The sequence below is a fragment of the Durio zibethinus genome, chromosome 15, assembly GCF_047325235.1.
Source record: "Durio zibethinus cultivar Kanyao isolate XHJ-2024 chromosome 15, ASM4732523v1, whole genome shotgun sequence".
Lineage (NCBI taxonomy): Eukaryota > Viridiplantae > Streptophyta > Magnoliopsida > Malvales > Malvaceae > Durio > Durio zibethinus.
The window spans coordinates 21,413,496-21,430,569 of record NC_143176.1 but is presented as its reverse complement, the minus strand read 5'-3'; the positions used below and the strand labels follow the sequence as shown (position 1 = coordinate 21,430,569).

Below are 17,074 nucleotides of genomic sequence, written 5' to 3'. Positions count from 1 at the left end.
TTTTGAATATTTTTTCCTCTAATATTATTTATAGTATGTTTTGAATTTTGTAAAATTTTTAATTAAAGATTTTAATTTTATTATGATTTGATATTTTAATTATATTATATATATTTTATATATATTTTGAGTGTAATTAAATATTATTAATTTATATTTTTATATATTTAAATAAATAAAAATAATTCCTGCGTCATATGATATATTCTAATTAAGTGATAAATGGTTAATGCAGCTGCAGTGATCGTGATTTTCAAAAAAATTTGTATTTAAAAACATATTTTCTAATGCTATTATGCCAGAAAAAATAACTCAAAATCAGAATCATTCAAGCCCAATTATTGGCTAAAAAATTTCAAGCCCAACTAAACCCGACCCGAGCCCAACATAGCCGTCGAATTGACATTTCAAAATCAACAGACAGACTCTTATCTTACAATTCCCTCGTTTTATGTCGGTGGTGTCAATTTTAGCGGAGCAGTTTCTCACTTGCGAACAAAAAGTGGAGGCTGCTATGTTATGGCGATCATGGAAACCCTAGCCGTTACTCCCCGTCAGCTTCCTTCGACTTCCCTCTGTTTCTCTTCAACCGTCTCCGTTAACTTTAACTTTAGTTTCTCCGGCTTCCGTCAAAGGTCCACAACCGTTGTCAGCTCTGCTTCCAGTGTCCGTACATTCAAGTGCTCTGCTCTTTCATCATCTCCTTCATTAGGTATTCTCACTCTCACTTCGATCTCAACAAAGAATATTTTTATTGTTTTTGAATGTTCTGTTTGATTCCCGGGAAAATATAGTATAAAAAGTTGAAATTGATGCCACTTTCCTTCTAATTTTGATTAAAATTATTAACCTTAAAGCCGCTAAGCGGTTGATCCATGTTCTGATTTACTCACAAGGAAATGTAAGGCAAGAGGACAGAAAATGAAATAATTAAAAAAAGAAAAGTTTTTTTTTTAAATTGTTATTCAGTTAAAAAAAATTAGTTTCTCATTTTCTTCAGTAACTATAATTATATGACCTTTTTAAAAATTTTATTTGTTTGTATGGATTTGAAACGTTTACCAGTTGACCAGTCAGTGAAATTTCGAGAAGCTTCCAAGAATGGGAATTTAGTTCCTCTTTACCGATGTATATTCTCGGATCACTTAACGCCGGTGCTAGCATATCGATGTTTAGTTAAGGAAGATGATAGGGACGCTCCAAGCTTTTTGTTTGAGTCTGTCGAGCCTGGTTTGCAGGTTTCCAGTATCGTAAGTTCCTTCTTTGTATGTCTGTTGCATGTTTATAGAACATGGTAAATATTATGTTTTTTGGGCTAATTCATGTTAGGGAAGGTATAGTGTGGTTGGAGCTCAGCCAAGCATTGAAATTGTGGCAAAAGAAAATATGGTTACGATTATGAACCATGAGGAGGGGCGTAGGATAGAAGAGATTGTTGAGGACCCAATGACTGTTCCACGCAGGATTATGGAGGGATGGGAGCCTCAACGTGTTGATGAGCTTCCGGAAGTATTTTGTGGTGAGTGATGTGGACTAACAGCTTTGCCTTGTCTTCATGACACCCCTTTTGTGGATTTTTGTTTAAAGGTTTTATCATCAACTTTATAGTTTACGGATACTTCTGATCTTGTTTTTTTTCCTTTTTCAAAATTTTTATTCTGTTTCTATAGGAACTAGTCTGGAAAAAATTTTGATCACACTCTGGAGTTTTCTAATATTTACTTTCATATTTACTTGTTGATGTTGGGCTTTTTCTGTTGTTTTGGATGACATTTCTGGAAAGCTTTAGCAGTCATGTCAGTTTCTAATGGATGAAATCGAGGAATGGATGGTTTTTTTTAAGACACTGAATTAAGGTGTAATGATACAATGTCCTTGTTCAGGTGGCTGGGTTGGTTATTTCTCGTATGACACAGTGCGCTATGTAGAGAAGAAGAAGCTGCTGTTCCCTAGTGCTCCCCGGGATGACAGAAACCTTCCAGATGTTCATCTAGGCCTCTATGATGATGTAATTGTATTTGACCATGTTGAGAAGGTATTCTACATTTGGCCTATAGGCTACATATAGTTCATTTTTTGGTCTATCTCCATTTCTTTTGTTTGCTAGGTTGAATGTGTCTTTTAAGTGACATCTCTTATTTCTTTTGTGCATGTCTCAAATTCAAGTGGAGAAATTATGTACCACTTGAGCTTCTTTGAAAACCAAAGGCTGTTTTAAAGGCCATCGTAGTGATGTCAAGATTCATGTGATTTACACATTTTTTTTTTCATTTTGATTGAATGACATTACACATCTTGATATGAGGTTTTCTTTTTTATTTTTCTTTGTAATTTATTTCCTGGCTTGTCTTACCATTTCTTGTTTTTAAATTTTAGTTGGACTTTATGGCTGCTTTTGAGAATATAATTTTCACTTTTGATTTGTTAACTTTTTTATCACAGAAAGCATTTGTGATTCATTGGGTGCGGTTAGATCAATATTCTTCAGTTGATGAGGCCTATAGTGATGGCATGAAACGGTTGGAAACTTTAGTATCTAGAGTACAGGATATAGATCTGTAAGTGATTGTTTTCCTAATGATCCAATACCTTTTTGAACATATTTTTCTCTATAGTTTAGTTGTAGTTTTTCTGATTGAATTGTGAATTTCAGCCCAAAACTGCCTGCAGGTTCAATAAAGTTGTATACTCGTCTTTTTGGCCCTAAATTGGAGATTTCAAGCATGACAAGTGATGCATACAAAGAGGCTGTGTTGCGGGCTAAAGAGCATATTCTGGCTGGTGATATTTTCCAGATTGTATTAAGTCAGCGTTTTGAACGGAGAACATTTGCTGACCCATTTGAAATATACAGAGCCCTGAGGATTGTTAATCCAAGCCCGTACATGACGTATTTGCAGGTTTTGCCTCCTTATCCTAGTTGGAAATGTTTGCTTAATGTTGAAATTCTAGCTTTTGTACACATTTTTCTTTTGATCAGGCTAGAGGGTGTATACTTGTTGCTTCCAGTCCAGAAATTCTTACACGTGTGAAGAAGGTAATTACTGCAGTAATCCAAAGATAAATAGAATTCTGTATAGTTCCATTCTGTCTTCTTGTTTACTAGTGAGCTTCCCCATTCTCCTGCCCCTTTTTCCCTCTTGTCAAAAGTGTTATCTCGTTAAATTGCTGTAGCTGACATTTTCCCAATTTATCTTTATATCTTGTTAATAGGGAAAGATTACTAATCGACCTCTTGCTGGGACTGTCAGGAGAGGGAAAACACCTGAGGAAGACTTAATGTTGGAAAAAGAACTTTTGGCTGATGAAAAGGAGTGTGCAGAGCACATTATGCTAGTTGACTTGGGAAGGAATGATGTTGGAAAGGTTTATTTTTCTTGTATTGACCTCTGTTAATTTTCATTCAGTTAGTGCAGGATGTCTAACGTATGGTTTACTCAAACCATGCTGCTCATTCACTCACAGGATCAATTGGAAAATATTGAATATCGCTGCTTTTTTTTGTGAATAATTGCATGGAGACAATCATGTTGGCAATATACACTATTCGAGCTCTGACAATATTTTCTACTCATATACATCTGGCTGTGAGTCTGCTTAAAACAGGTTGTTCATGCAGGTTTCCAAGCCGGGATCTGTTAAGGTTGAAAAGCTGATGAATATCGAACAATATTCCCATGTTATGCACATCAGCTCTACGGTATGCTCCCTTTAATAGAAGTTCCTGTATGACTCTGAAGGAGGGCGATGTAAACTTTCAGCTTACATTCTGCCTTTGTTTAAGCTGCTGTCCGATGCTTCTTATTATCTTGTTCATAGTGGCTAAGTTCTACTTGAAATCTGTAGGTCACGGGAGAATTACTTGATGATTTAACTAGCTGGGATGCTTTGCGTGCAGCGTTACCCGTTGGAACTGTTAGTGGGGCACCAAAGGTTTTCCTTGTCAACCCTCGGGGTTTCTTCTAATCCAACCTGAATGATTGTATACTCTTTGCCTCCTGCTAGTGTAGAGGGATAACTTTTTTGGTGGTTTCCCATTTTCATAACGCTGCAATACAGGTGAAAGCAATGGAGTTGATTGATCAATTAGAAGTCACAAGGCGAGGACCATATAGTGGTGGCTTTGGAGGCATTTCATTCTCTGGTGATATGGACATTGCCCTTGCACTGAGAACCATTGTTTTTCCAACTGCCACTCGATATGATACCATGTATTCATACAACGATGTGAACAAGCGTCGAGAATGGGTGGCTCACCTCCAAGCAGGGGCAGGGATTGTGGCTGACAGCGTCCCTGCTGATGAACAGAGAGAGTGTGATAATAAAGCTGCAGCTCTTGCCCGTGCCATTGATCTTGCAGAGTCTTCATTTGTTGAGAAATAATTAAATCTCTTCTCAACACTTGCTGCTAAAGTTGAGCTCGATAAACTCAATTAGACTTATTAGAATTATAAATATTAGCATTAAACATTACATTTTTGTCTTTTATAAATATATATTAAATATATTAAAAATTCGATTAAGTTCATAAGGTTTCAAGTCAGTAATTAAATTATTTAACTTTAGTTAAATATATCACTCAAGCAACTTAAGTTCGACTCAAACAATACACTAATCCAACTTGAATTTTTTCTGATAACTAAAACCCAACAAAAGCAAATATTTTAACACATATTTGCCACGTGAACGAACTTTCATATGAAACAATGTACATTTTATTTGAAGACAAACCAAACCTACCAAAAAACCCATCAAACTGTACAAACTATTTCAATCCTTAGACAAAAACCGCATTATCTGTTTTTCTCCTGTCTCAAATCATTCTTTCTTCTTATTTGCACTTCTGTAATAAGGTAACAATGTCTCAACTTCTATTTTTTTTTTTTATTCAATTTATCTGTCAATCCATATAATGCAAAAGAGTTTCTGCTTGTAATTGATTGTTATATTTCTTAATGATTCCTTATTAAATGTTCTGTAATCTTGATGGCTTTGGAATTTCTCAAGACAAAATATTATGAATCACTTTAAGGATGCTGCTTGATTGTTTTAGTGAAATAACTGCAGACAATAGGTTACCTACTGCATCTGTTTTCTGCCAGGGTAGTTGTGATTTAGAATTGTGTGATTTGCCTGATTATGCATACAAATTATGGGTTTTGAGGGTAAGTTGTGTGTGGAAAAGAAAATTTTACCAATTCCAACCAATCTTTCATGATTTCGAGTCTTGCTGATGATTTTAATTTTATAAATGGTGTATCATTTAGTTTTCTTCCTATCTAGGGGAGTGATTGAATCTGCCATAAAGCCATAAGCAGTTGGTGTGTCAAGGTAAAACGTCCAGCCCAAATTGCAGGTTTGCAGCAATGGCTACAATCAAGTTGTACATAGTGTGAATATTGATCCCTCAGCCTGCATGAACAATATACACATCGTTACTTGAAAATTGGCTATAATTTTCTCCGATTCTTTTCCGTCCATACTACTCGTTATATGGTCATGTGGAGACTATGGCAAGGGAAGTGCAACGAGGGGTTAATACAGTTCAAGGTGTTGAAGCAACAATTTGGCAGGTAGTTTTACTATGACAAGAATCAGTAATTATCAAAAGAGAAATTAATGGAATCCCTTAAAGAAAAATGGCCTTTTGATGTTATTAAGTTTGATTTGGTCTGATTCAACAGGTACCTGAGACACTATCTAATGTAATACTGCAAAAGATGAAGGCACCAGCTAAAGCAGATGAGGTACCAGAGATTAGGTCAGAACAGCTTATGGATGCTGATGGTTTTCTCTATGGGTTTCCTTCTCGGTTTCGTATAATGGCAGCTCAGTTCAAGGCCTTCTTTGATGCTACTAATGAGCTGTGGGAACGCCAAGCACTTGCTGGCAAGCTTTCTGGTATCTTCTGGAGTACTGGTTTCCATGGGGGAGGGCAGGAGCTCACTGCGTAAGTTCCTTCTCCTCCATTGTGAACGATATCAGTTCAAATTTAAAGACAAGTAGGAAGATTTTCTAGTTCTTGTTCCTATTTAAAATATGACAAAGAGGTTCATTATGTTCATTCATGTCAAGTAGAACTAGTATGAACAAAAGTGTTTGGAGCATGATTAGAGCACTGCTTTGCTTGATCAAATTTGGAGGATAAATTCCATATCTGCACAATTGGTTTTTAAGTGTTTAATAATCGATCTTTTTCTCTTCGTTGCACTTGATTTGCAGATTAACTGCTGTAACACAGTTAGCACATCATGGTATGATACTTGTCCCTCTTGGATACACTTTTGGCAATGGCATGTTTGAGATGAAAGAGGTAAAGGGAGGCTCCTCTTATGGTGCTGGTACTTACGCAGCCGATGGATCCCGTGAACCCACCGATCTAGAGCTCCGACAGACCTTTCACCAAAGTAAATTTGTTGCAGAAATAACCAAGAAACTCAAGAATAAGCCCCTCTCAGCATAAAAAAACAACTTCATGAAGTAGTGGAAATCTCATAATGCACAGACAACGTGAAGAAACACTAATTTGATTGTTTTAATGCTTTTTTTTATTTCGATTTGTCCCTTTGCACCAAGGAAGCTGAAATATGTCTGCCATGTTCAATAAATTATCCAAGAAACCGAACTATTGGAAGATGGTGGTATCCATGATAATACTGAAAATTTTCCATAATGCCTTTATTTACTTCACCTAATATTTGATAGGTAAGTTCAAGATATTGTTCTCTCTAACATATGCCTTCACCTGAACCATTCTATTCTAGTCAGTTGCTTATTAATATAAATATTCTAACAAATTTCAGGATTTTTTTTTTTTTACCACCGATGGTAAATGTTTTTAAATTTTATTTAGATTAATCTCTTATTCAAATAATCTTAAAAGCATTTTTTTTGCATTAATTTATTGTATTTAAAATTTTACTATGATTTCAACCAAAATTAAATCTTAGTTTAACAAAAAAATGAAAATTGCTTCTTAACAAATAGTTTTGCAATGAATTTTTTTGTATAAAATAAGTTTTAATTTAAAAAATATATATAAATATTGAGATTTAAATACAAAATCAATTGTATATCACGAATAATTATATAAAATAATTGAATTAAAATTTAAATTTATTTTATAACATTTTTTCCCTCAAAATAATCTCACTGCTCCATTAACTACAAATTACATCCTTAATTAATCTTATCTAACAAAATCTTTCGCTATTCTATCATTATCTTTTCTTTTTTTTTTTTAAATTAAGAGGATAAATCTCTTATATAAATTAAAAAAAAATTTAGTTTAAAATCAAGTCTTTAATGTCATTCCAAACATCTTTAACCATTATATTAAAGGTTTAAGGGCTGTTTTAACCTTATCAAATTTTTAAAAAATTATTATAATTACGTGAAATCTTATTTGTTACGACAATAATGCCAATCCAAATTAGACAAATAGAAAGATGATTCGAGTTCTTTTTTATTTGATACTTATTCGCGAATCACCATCTTCTAAACGACCTCGTTTATACAAAGCCAAAGGCCTCTCCAACTTCAAGTCAAGTCAAAACAGCCAAACAATTCCCAATTACAAATCCGAACTAATTTCTTTGCCCGAAAGCCAATCCTCTCTAAAACAAAGATGGAGAATCTATGGCGAGCGGCAACGGGTCAGGACCCGAATCCGGATGACTACAAAGGCATCGAGTTCTGGGCTGGCCCCGAACGAGCCGGTTGGCTAACTAAACAAGGCGATTACATCAAGAGCTGGCGCCGCCGCTGGTTTATCTTGAAGCAAGGCAAGCTGTTATGGTTCAAGGACCCAGCTTCCGTCAACCGCGGCTCCACTCCACGTGGCGTTGTGTCGGTGGGCGATTGTCTCACGGTGAAGGGAGCCGAGGACATCGTGAACAAGGCCTTCGCTTTCGAGCTTTCCACTCGAGATTCCACCATGTACTTCGTCGCGGATACGGAGAAAGAGAAAGAGGATTGGATCAATTCGATCGGTCGGTCCATCGTCCAACATTCACGGTCCGTTACTGATTCTGAGGTCGTCGATTACGATAGCAAGAGCCGGTGATTTTGCTGAAATATTCTCTTAATTCCAAATTTTCGTTTTTGTAATACAAATTCGGCTTCTAGAAATAAAGTTATATACTTGTTCTTGTATTTTAAGTATAGAAATTTTAATTGTCTTTGTTTTACTAAAATTTAGTACTAAATTTCCCAATTTGATTGCAAATTTGGCTTTGGTAATTCTTTGTGTTCGAATTCGGGTCCCTGGAAATTTGTCCCTGATAAAACGCAGTTCTAGGCTTCGTCGACAATGTCCGTGCGATCTTTGGGTGATTTAACAGAAGAAGCGATTCCGAATCTTAGGATGGAAACCAGGCACTGTTTCATTTTGGTCCATGTGTGCCAGATCAGTTTTTCATGTCATGGCATTCGAATGCCAACCAAAGGCACGGACATGGGAGAGATGCAATAGATTTGTTCTCCAGAATAGAAGAAACCACGATGAAGCCCAAGTCTGTGACTTTTACCAATGTGTAGTGTGCTTGTAGCCATTTTGCTTGAGTTGGATCCTGGAAACCATGGAGCATATGTTCTTTTTCTCTGATGTATGTATAAGCCAAAACTGGGAAAAGGGAGAGTGTTTCTAGATCAAGGAAAGCACATGAGAATGAATGACTGGACTCAAGAAAGAACAAGGTTGTAGCGCAATTGAGGTCAATGGAGCCATTCATGAGTTTCTGGTGGGAGATAACTGATACACTCTTTCCAAGGAAATTTACTCGAAATCGGAAGACATTGTTGTCCCACCTTCTGCAACTTATCATCGAAGAGGATGAGATGCAGGATCACGCCTAGGAATGATTTTGATTTTAGGCTGTACATCTAAAAGCTGCTCTAAAACTTCATAAAAATTGAATTATCAATCCAACAGGAAAAAAAAAAAAAAAAGAAGAGAGAAAAGATTGTGTATCAAAATATTTATGATGAATACAAGTATTTCAAACAAAGCTCAGGATAAATCCAGGCCAAAAAGTAGATCATGACTTTCGAATAGTAAAGACTCACCTTGCACCATACAAGGTCAAGTACAGAGTTCCTCTCTGCATATGTAAAAATTTTATCTATCTGACTTGAGCTCACAAATCTCTTTGTGTTGATGGTACGAAGAATCCGATTTATTTGGCTGACCATTTGTCCCCACCTCTCTCACGATCTTCTCTATGATAAGATTCTGATTCATTCCTTGATAACTTTTTTTGTTCTCTCCGACCATGATCTCTACGAGGCCTTAGCTGAAACTCACCATCACCAAGCCTTTTTTTATCTCTTTTCATCCATCATATAATAATCTTCTCGTGACCTTGGCTCAAAGTTGCTATCGTTATGCCTTCTAGATCTTTTTTCTTCCCTTCTAAACCGATCATCATCATTATGCCATGTTGATCTCTTTTCTTCTCTGTGATTATAATCTTCTATTGATGTTTGTCCAACATCTTTTTCAACATACCTTCTAGATCTCTTACCTTCCCTCCCATCACTTTTCTCTAAGGCCTTCTCATCACCCCTTGATGGTCAAAAACCTTCTTGAACTACACGCTCCTGCATGCCAAAACTTTTCTCACTCCTTTTTGAACCCTCAATTTGTCATTTCCCCATCTTGAACTTTTATCCCGAGGACCCCAACCAGTGTTGGCAGCTCTCTGGGTATAAAATCGAAAAAAGGCATAACTAGGCAACACTATAAGAAACATAGAAGTCTCTGGACCAGATGGAAAAAGAAAGCCAAGAACGATTAATAGAGGAAAAACATTTTTTTTTCAAAAAATAACAACAAAATTAACAGAGCACACTTCTCTTGTGCCATCATAGTTCACACAATCAATTGGACAACAGCATTATTGCATTTGAATGTGAAATAAATCACATATAGTAGCAGAGTCTAACAGTAGATCGCTATGCCAATTTTATGATTTAGTACCGAGTCCTACAGAATAAAAGAACAACAAGATTACTTCATTTGACTCAAAATTAATTGAAAATATCCATTTCAATATTTTTATTTTTACATAAATAAATTATTACTAAACAAATATCCCAAGGCAAAATGTCAGCAAAACTAGTATCTAGCATAAGCCATTCATGCTTTGAATTCATCTGGACCCCTAAAAGTAACTTAAAAGCACTCATTCATGATGATTTGCAATATAGCCATCTGAATAAATTACATGTATAAAAAATCAACGGTAAATGGAAATGAATCTTACTTGCTCATCATGGGAAAATTTACATCCAGCGCCATAATTACATTCACATCTCTGGAAAGCACAACAAACCCCTCGGGCCTCCCTCTTCTTCTGTTCTGCATCTTCATCTTTTTCTTTCTTCTTATACTTTTCGGCATGATCAACTCTTATAATTCGACCCAAAATCGGTGCCCCATTAAGATTATCTTCAATACCAAGAAAAAAAAAATCAGAAAAGCTCAATCAGAGCACTTTCCTCATTATTAAATCAAACTATACTTAAATTTGAACCTAGCCTACAGCAAGAATTGTACTTCTTTGATCCTCATGCGCAAGAAAAGCAAAACCTCTCGATTTCCCTGTACCCTTATCTCTAACAAGATTGACATCTACAATTTCTCCATATCTAAACAAAATAGAAAAAAATACATAAGAATTCAAGTCAAATGCTGCGTAATAAAGTGAAACCGATAAAGAATTCCAAAGTGGAAAAAATGAAAATTGAGAAAGAAAACGTACTGGGCAAAAAGAGCGAGGAGATCGCCTTCGGTGAGATCAAAGGGAAGGCCGCCGACGAAGATGCAAGCGGAATCTTTGTACTTGGCGTGCCATGACGCTTCCTCCGATATCCCTAAATCTGCTTCTTTTGCGTTATGTTTTGCAATCACTTTACTAACGTTAATGGATTCATCTTCTTACCCTTTTTGAAACGAAAACCCTAATTTTTAAATGTAATAACCCTAATTTAAATGCAGAGAGGAAAAGAGGGAAACAGTATTTTTGTGTTTTCAAATTATTAATTAATAAAGCTAATTTTTTAATTCTTTATTTCATTGGGCCGGGCCTGATTGTCTGATCTTGGAGCCGGTTAGGCCGATCTTTTGATTGTTTGCCCAAGTTCTTAGGCCACTGGGTATGAAAAATCCGGCTCAATGTAGAATGATGAACCCTTCATCATCCATTTAAGTTCCGGGAAATGTATTTAATCTCTGGTCTCCCATAGCTTAATCTATAGTCTCTGTTTAATTTCTCTTCCCAAAAATCAAACAATTGATCACTAAAATGAACATTGGAATTTCTGTATAGTTCTTGTAGTTTCAGTTACTAAGGCTATCTTGCGGAAGAATGGTGGATTGTGAAAACTCGTATCTAATCCATAAGATATTATTTATTTTAATTTGAATATCATATGATTTTATTTTATAAAAAGCATATCATATGTATGAATTTTAAATCTCAATATATATATTACAATAAATTCTCATAATATATCAATATAAAATTGAGATATCATAAAATTTTTTTGTTAAAATTTGATATTTTCTTTAAATATAATATAAAGCACAGACAGAACCATAAAATAAGAATTACATTACTAAAATCATACAAAATATTAAGATTTTAAAAGTGGTTTTCACTGTATAGTATTTAGTTTTATCAAGATTTTAAAAGTGATTATTACGATATAACACTTAATTTTTATTCAACTGATAATTATTTTAATATTATTTATAAAAATTAATATTTAATATGTGAAATATTATTTATTTTAACTCGAAAATATTATAAATTTATCTTATAAAAATACTTTACAAGTTTTAAATTTAAACCTTTATTTAGATATTATAACATATCCTTAAGATATTCCAATTTGATATCAAATCTTATGACGAGAGGATTAACACCAACTTCACAAATAAAACCTAAATTATTTGAATAAACCAGTTATTGAAGTTATTTTTTAACAAAGATAATGATCCTATTGTTGTTCTTAGGTTTTGCTAGTCCAGCATTGAATTAGTGTAAGGCATGACAGGCCTGAGATCAGATTGATTTGTAAGTTTATGGTCAACAATTTCAATGCTCATTTACTTTGAAAGCTACTCAGTTAAGTTCTATTCCGATTCACTACAATTACCTTGTTTTTGGCATTACTGAGGAAGGTTAAAGGGGCCATTTTCAACTTTCAAGTCCTTTTCATATACCTCAGCCATTTCGTTAATTATGCAAATAATTTTTTACAAGTAGGGTTAGGATCAAGTACTAGGAAAAGGAAAACATCAATTCAAACTTTTACTTTAATTCGTCTGTTCAAAAAATTATTTTGAGTTTGTTTTTAATACATTAATTAATAATAAAATTTTCTAATTTTACAAATAAAATTAAAAATTATTACTTATCTTATTTTTAATATACCTTAAAAAATCAAGTCACTCTCATAACTTTACTAATAAAATTTTAAAAAAATTTAAAGAAGTAATTTTTTTACCTATATTATTTTCATATCAAAATCAAATCAGACATTTAAATTAGAGTTAAAAAGAATGATAATAAATAAAATAGTTAATGTATTTGTATAATATATAATATTAAAATTTATATATTTATATTATATTTTATATAAAATTACTTAATATAATTGAAATCAATTTAAAAATATAAAATATAAAATATATATTTATTTTATTTTATTTTATTTTTATATTATATTTATTTTATATTACCATAAGAAAATCAAGAAAACCCAAACTCCCGTGACGTCGATTACAGGCTAATGCCCGAAACAAAGCCACGTGGCAGCTTATGGTTCGTTTTAGAAACAAAAACCTAAGAAAAGAAAAACAAAACCTCCTTTTTAAACTACAGTTCGTTCTACCTAATAACTCCCAAATGATTATATTATTCCGTACGCTAGTAACCAAAATCTTTTCTTGGTTCTAAGCTTTTTCCTAGCTTCACCGGACAACGGGAAATGGGTTCCGGCCGGCGAATTCCTTTCGCCCTTGTTCTGTTCTTTTGCCTTATAATTGCCTCTCACTCTCTTAGTTCTAAATATGATTTCCGGAAGAAACACAAAATCAAAGGACCCATTAAAACTTTAGTTATCCTCGTCATGGAAAACCGGTCCTTTGACCATCTTTTAGGTTGGCTCAAATCTACCCGACCCGATGTCGACGGACTCACCGGCTCCGAGTCAAATCCAGTCAACGTCACCGACCCCAACTCCCCCAAGATCTCCGTCTCCGACGACGCTATCTTCGTCGATTCCGATCCGGGCCACTCTTTCCAAGCGATCAGAGAACAGATTTTCGGGTCCAACGATACCTCAGCTAACCCGGCTCCGATGAACGGCTTCGCCCAACAAGCGGAGAGCATCGGTGAGGGAATGGCCAAAACTGTGATGAGTGGGTTCAAACCGGGCCTGTTACCGGTTTACACGAAGCTAGCGAACGAGTTCGGCGTTTTCGACCGGTGGTTTGCTTCGGTTCCCGCCTCGACTCAACCGAACCGTTTTTACGTTCATTCAGCGACGTCGTTTGGCGCCATGAGTAACGTCAGGAAAGACCTCATCCACGGATTCCCTCAAAAAACGATATTCGAATCGTTGGACGAAAATGGCCTCAGCTTCGGCATTTATTACCAAAATATCCCGGCCACCCTTTTCTTCAAAAGCGTAAGAAAATTGAAGTTCCTGACCAAATTCCACAGTTACACCCTGAAGTTCCGGCTCCACGCTCGGCTTGGGAAACTACCAAATTACGTGGTGGTAGAGCAACGCTACTTCGATGTGAAGGCGTTTCCGGCGAACGACGATCACCCGTCGCATGACGTGGCGCGTGGACAGAGGTTCGTGAAGGAGGTGTACGAGATACTTAGAGCTAGTCCGCAGTGGAAGGAGACGGCGCTTTTGATTACGTACGATGAGCACGGGGGGTTTTATGATCATGTGCCGACTCCTGTCTCGGGTGTGCCTAACCCGGATGGAATTGTGGGACCCGACCCGTATTATTTCAAGTTTGATAGATTGGGTGTTAGGGTCCCTACTATCTTGGTCTCTCCCTGGATTGATAAGGCCACTGGTGAGTATTTTTTTTTTAATGAAAAAAAATAGTTTAGATTTCAATTTATTGCTTTTTCAATCTTTTAATGGGTTTATATTTGATGTCTTAATGAATTTTTTAATATAATTTATGTATTGTTAGTGAATTATCATTTGCTACAAAAGATTTTTCTTTTTTTGTTCTTTTTTTTAGATGATGATTTGAGGAGTTGTCATTTGTTGGCTTTTTCTGGGTTACAAGTCATTTGTTGACTAAACACTTAAACGAAATCAAAGATAAAACTCTTTTAATGTCATTTAAAGGAAGTTTGATGCAAAATGTTGTTTCCAAGGTTTGGTTTGAAGTTTTGTCCTTTTAGTTTAATGGGTTGGTGACTTGGTGTTGATTAGAAGCATGGTTTGAAGTTTTGTCCTTTTAGTGATAATTGAGAGGACATTGCTTTGCTTCTAATACTCCCCTGTTTTTGGTGGGATATTTTTTTTGTCTTTGTGTAACAGTTGATTTGAGGGGTTAGCCATTTAGTTGAATCAGTTTGCTCGATAGAAGGGTGAAAGTCGAATTGCGAGCCTAGTTTTTCAGTAATCTCTGTGGAAACCAAGTTTGATTTCTTTTCCATGTCTTATTAAGTGCCATGTTAGTATCGAAATTTGATTTGGGTGTTTGTGTGCGATGTGTAGTAAAAGAAATAGATTGGACTCTTCAGTAGAAAAGATCGTAAGACGATTCATCCTATTGTAACGGAGTATATTATAATAAAAATCAGCCATTAACGATGTAACTCATAGAAATAGATAAACATAACTTATAATCGTAGATATAACTAAAAGCGTATGAGTTCTAGCAGTCTATTTCTGAGTTGACAAGTCATTCATAATTTGTTTTTATTTGCAATTCTGTTGTTCAGAAATTCTTGTTGATATGCCAGAATTGAAACTCCCATAAGTTGAATTTTGAAGACATTGGCTTCTTATCTAGAATGAATGAAACCCATCCAACATCCGCTTGATTAGTAGAGATGACTGTATGAGAGATGAAATACTTGTTCAGTCAACCAAAAGACGAAGCTCTCCTTGTCTGTGGATTGAGCTGCCTTCCTATATATTAGATGCAAAACCAATAGTGACTACATTTAATTTGGCCAGTTCTTTCATTTTCATGTTGAACTGATGCTTTGAGCAATTAATTTTACAGAGCAATCTTTCAGTTGTCCCTAGGACTCACTTCATTTCTTGACTTCATGCACTGTTATTTACTAAATGTAGCAATTCTTGACGTTCTGTATTTCTTGCTCTTTGTTTTTGTGCAGTGATCCATGAGCCAGATGGGCCAATGCCACATTCACAATTTGAACATTCTTCCATCCCCGCAACAGTGAAGAAGCTTTTCAACCTGAATTCAAATTTCCTGACGAAGAGGGATGCATGGGCTGGTACATTTGAGAATTATTTTAACCTGCGCAGTACTCCACGTAGTGATTGTCCAGGTTTGCATCATTTTCCTTGATCATAGAATCGAGTTCAATTTTGTTTACAAATGCTTTTGAATTTTGTTAATCTGTTGGCTTCGTATCAAATTTATATGGAATATGGTTGTGCTCCGTGCCCTTGCATTACTTTACTGGTGGAATTTGCTTTGTTTAGTATTTATGTTATGTGCATTTCTTTGGATTGTTATCCTTTGTCTCCTTGCTAATATGGAAACGCTGCAACTGTAAAAGTACTTTCACTGGGTGATGCATTCCTTTTGAGGTGCTGTTTCTAACAACCACATCCTCTCCATTTGCCCACATGGAAGAAGTGAAAGAAGAAACATAAATAATGGGTCTGGCAGGAAGATGGTGCCATATATTGGAGCACAGCATGTTTTGGTTATGTTAGTTTGATTTTGATTATTGAAAGCCTGTCTTGTTTCAACTAAAGTTTTCTGAATGTCGTAATTGTCAGATATAGAGTTCAGATGGATGTAATTTTCTCTTATCAAAGCATTGTCAGAAATCATCTATTACATCTTTTCCTGGGTGGCTTATAATATGTGCTAAAATTTGGATGCAGAAACTCTTCCCGAAGTGAAGACACCATTGAGGCCATGGGGACCGAAAGAAGATTCTAGCCTCTCAGAATTCCAAGTTGAACTCGTTCAGCTTGCATCACAGCTCAATGGTGATTATGTCCTCAATACTTACCCAAATATTGGCAGAAACATGACGGTAGGTGAAGCCAACAGATACGTGGAGGATGCGGTCAAGAGGTTCCTGGAAGCTGGAAAGGCTGCTATTAGAGCTGGAGCTAATGAATCTGCAATTGTAACAATGAGGCCTTCGCTTACCAGTCGAGTTAAGGTAGATCAGAGCAGCTGTGCTGAAGCCATTTAGTAATACAATTGCCCCTTGTAAAATAGAAATTTAAACTTTTCTACTATTACATAATACACGCCTTTCTTTCCCAGATATTCCTCGGTGACACTTCTGTGGTTTTGTAAAATGTAGACCTGGGAAATTATGTATTTGTGTGGTAAATTATGTATTTATATTGTGTAAAATATTAATAATTATTATGTTTATATAATGTTTTATATGAAAATTATATGTTATAATTTATGTTGATATGAAAATATGAAATATTTTTTGATTTTGATAAATTTATATATAATTTTTATTAAAATTTTAAATCGTATTATTTTTTTATTTTTTTTATTTTTATATTCGTATTAAATTTTAGATTGTCAAAGCAAAGTGAAACCGGAGTTTCAAGGTCAGGGATCAGTTTGTGCTTACTTTGCCTTTCTTTCCTTCCCTGATGACACATCTATCAACACTAATTACCTTATATTTTCTGCTTATTTAGTCTTCGTTATGCAGCTTGGCTCTGCCATGTCTGTGCTGGTTCAGCCCGGGCCAAGAATGCTATGAATATTATGCGCACAAAAGTCGTAGATGCGGTGCCAACTCGATTATAATGATTATTGCTGTTGCTGAAATTAATAGTGCCG

General features: G+C 35.2%; 4 protein-coding genes and 1 pseudogene across 10 annotated transcripts; 4 read left to right on the top strand and 1 right to left on the bottom strand.

The window, feature by feature from the left end:
* Positions 1–438: 438 nt before the first annotated feature.
* On the top strand, positions 439–5,424 carry LOC111301329 (anthranilate synthase alpha subunit 2, chloroplastic-like). 6 transcript variants are annotated; one of them, XM_089744785.1, is made up of 11 exons: positions 439–712; positions 1,066–1,250; positions 1,330–1,519; positions 1,884–2,035; positions 2,443–2,558; positions 2,654–2,900; positions 2,981–3,037; positions 3,214–3,366; positions 3,620–3,700; positions 3,847–3,982; positions 4,060–4,199. In XM_089744785.1, the coding sequence occupies exons 1-10, from the start codon at positions 520–522 to the stop codon at positions 3,964–3,966; spliced, it is 1,494 nt and encodes a 497-aa protein (XP_089600911.1). In that variant the 5' UTR covers positions 439–519; the 3' UTR covers positions 3,967–3,982; positions 4,060–4,199. The 6 variants fall into 6 exon arrangements, with proteins under 6 accessions (XP_089600911.1, XP_022752654.1, XP_022752653.1 ...); XM_022896919.2 differs by having other exon boundaries at positions 440–712; positions 1,066–1,238; positions 3,847–3,933; positions 4,060–4,523; XM_022896918.2 differs by having other exon boundaries at positions 441–712; positions 3,847–3,933; positions 4,060–4,523.
* Positions 5,425–5,434: 10 nt separating this feature from the next.
* LOC149514766 (putative NAD(P)H dehydrogenase (quinone) FQR1-like 3) lies at positions 5,435–6,709 on the top strand. Its single transcript, XM_089744788.1, has 3 exons — positions 5,435–5,573; positions 5,685–5,950; positions 6,223–6,709. The coding sequence occupies exons 1-3, from the start codon at positions 5,511–5,513 to the stop codon at positions 6,461–6,463; spliced, it is 570 nt and encodes a 189-aa protein (XP_089600914.1). The 5' UTR covers positions 5,435–5,510; the 3' UTR covers positions 6,464–6,709.
* Positions 6,710–7,539: 830 nt separating this feature from the next.
* LOC111301328 (pleckstrin homology domain-containing protein 1) lies at positions 7,540–8,195 on the top strand. Its single transcript, XM_022896917.2, has one exon. The coding sequence runs from the start codon at positions 7,628–7,630 to the stop codon at positions 8,063–8,065; it is 438 nt and encodes a 145-aa protein (XP_022752652.1). The 5' UTR covers positions 7,540–7,627; the 3' UTR covers positions 8,066–8,195.
* A 768-nt stretch (positions 8,196–8,963) lies between these two features.
* LOC111301327 (zinc finger CCCH domain-containing protein 25-like) lies at positions 8,964–10,939 on the bottom strand (annotated as a pseudogene). Its single transcript, XR_016328306.1, has 4 exons — positions 10,764–10,939; positions 10,559–10,650; positions 10,266–10,450; positions 8,964–9,701 (listed from the first exon to the last, which is right to left on the bottom strand). The product of XR_016328306.1 is annotated as a zinc finger CCCH domain-containing protein 25-like (transcript).
* A 1,969-nt stretch (positions 10,940–12,908) lies between these two features.
* Positions 12,909–16,665, top strand: LOC111301326 (non-specific phospholipase C1-like). The gene is made up of 3 exons (XM_022896916.2): positions 12,909–14,104; positions 15,393–15,569; positions 16,138–16,665. The coding sequence occupies exons 1-3, from the start codon at positions 12,997–12,999 to the stop codon at positions 16,455–16,457; spliced, it is 1,605 nt and encodes a 534-aa protein (XP_022752651.2). The 5' UTR covers positions 12,909–12,996; the 3' UTR covers positions 16,458–16,665.
* Positions 16,666–17,074: the final 409 nt, after the last annotated feature.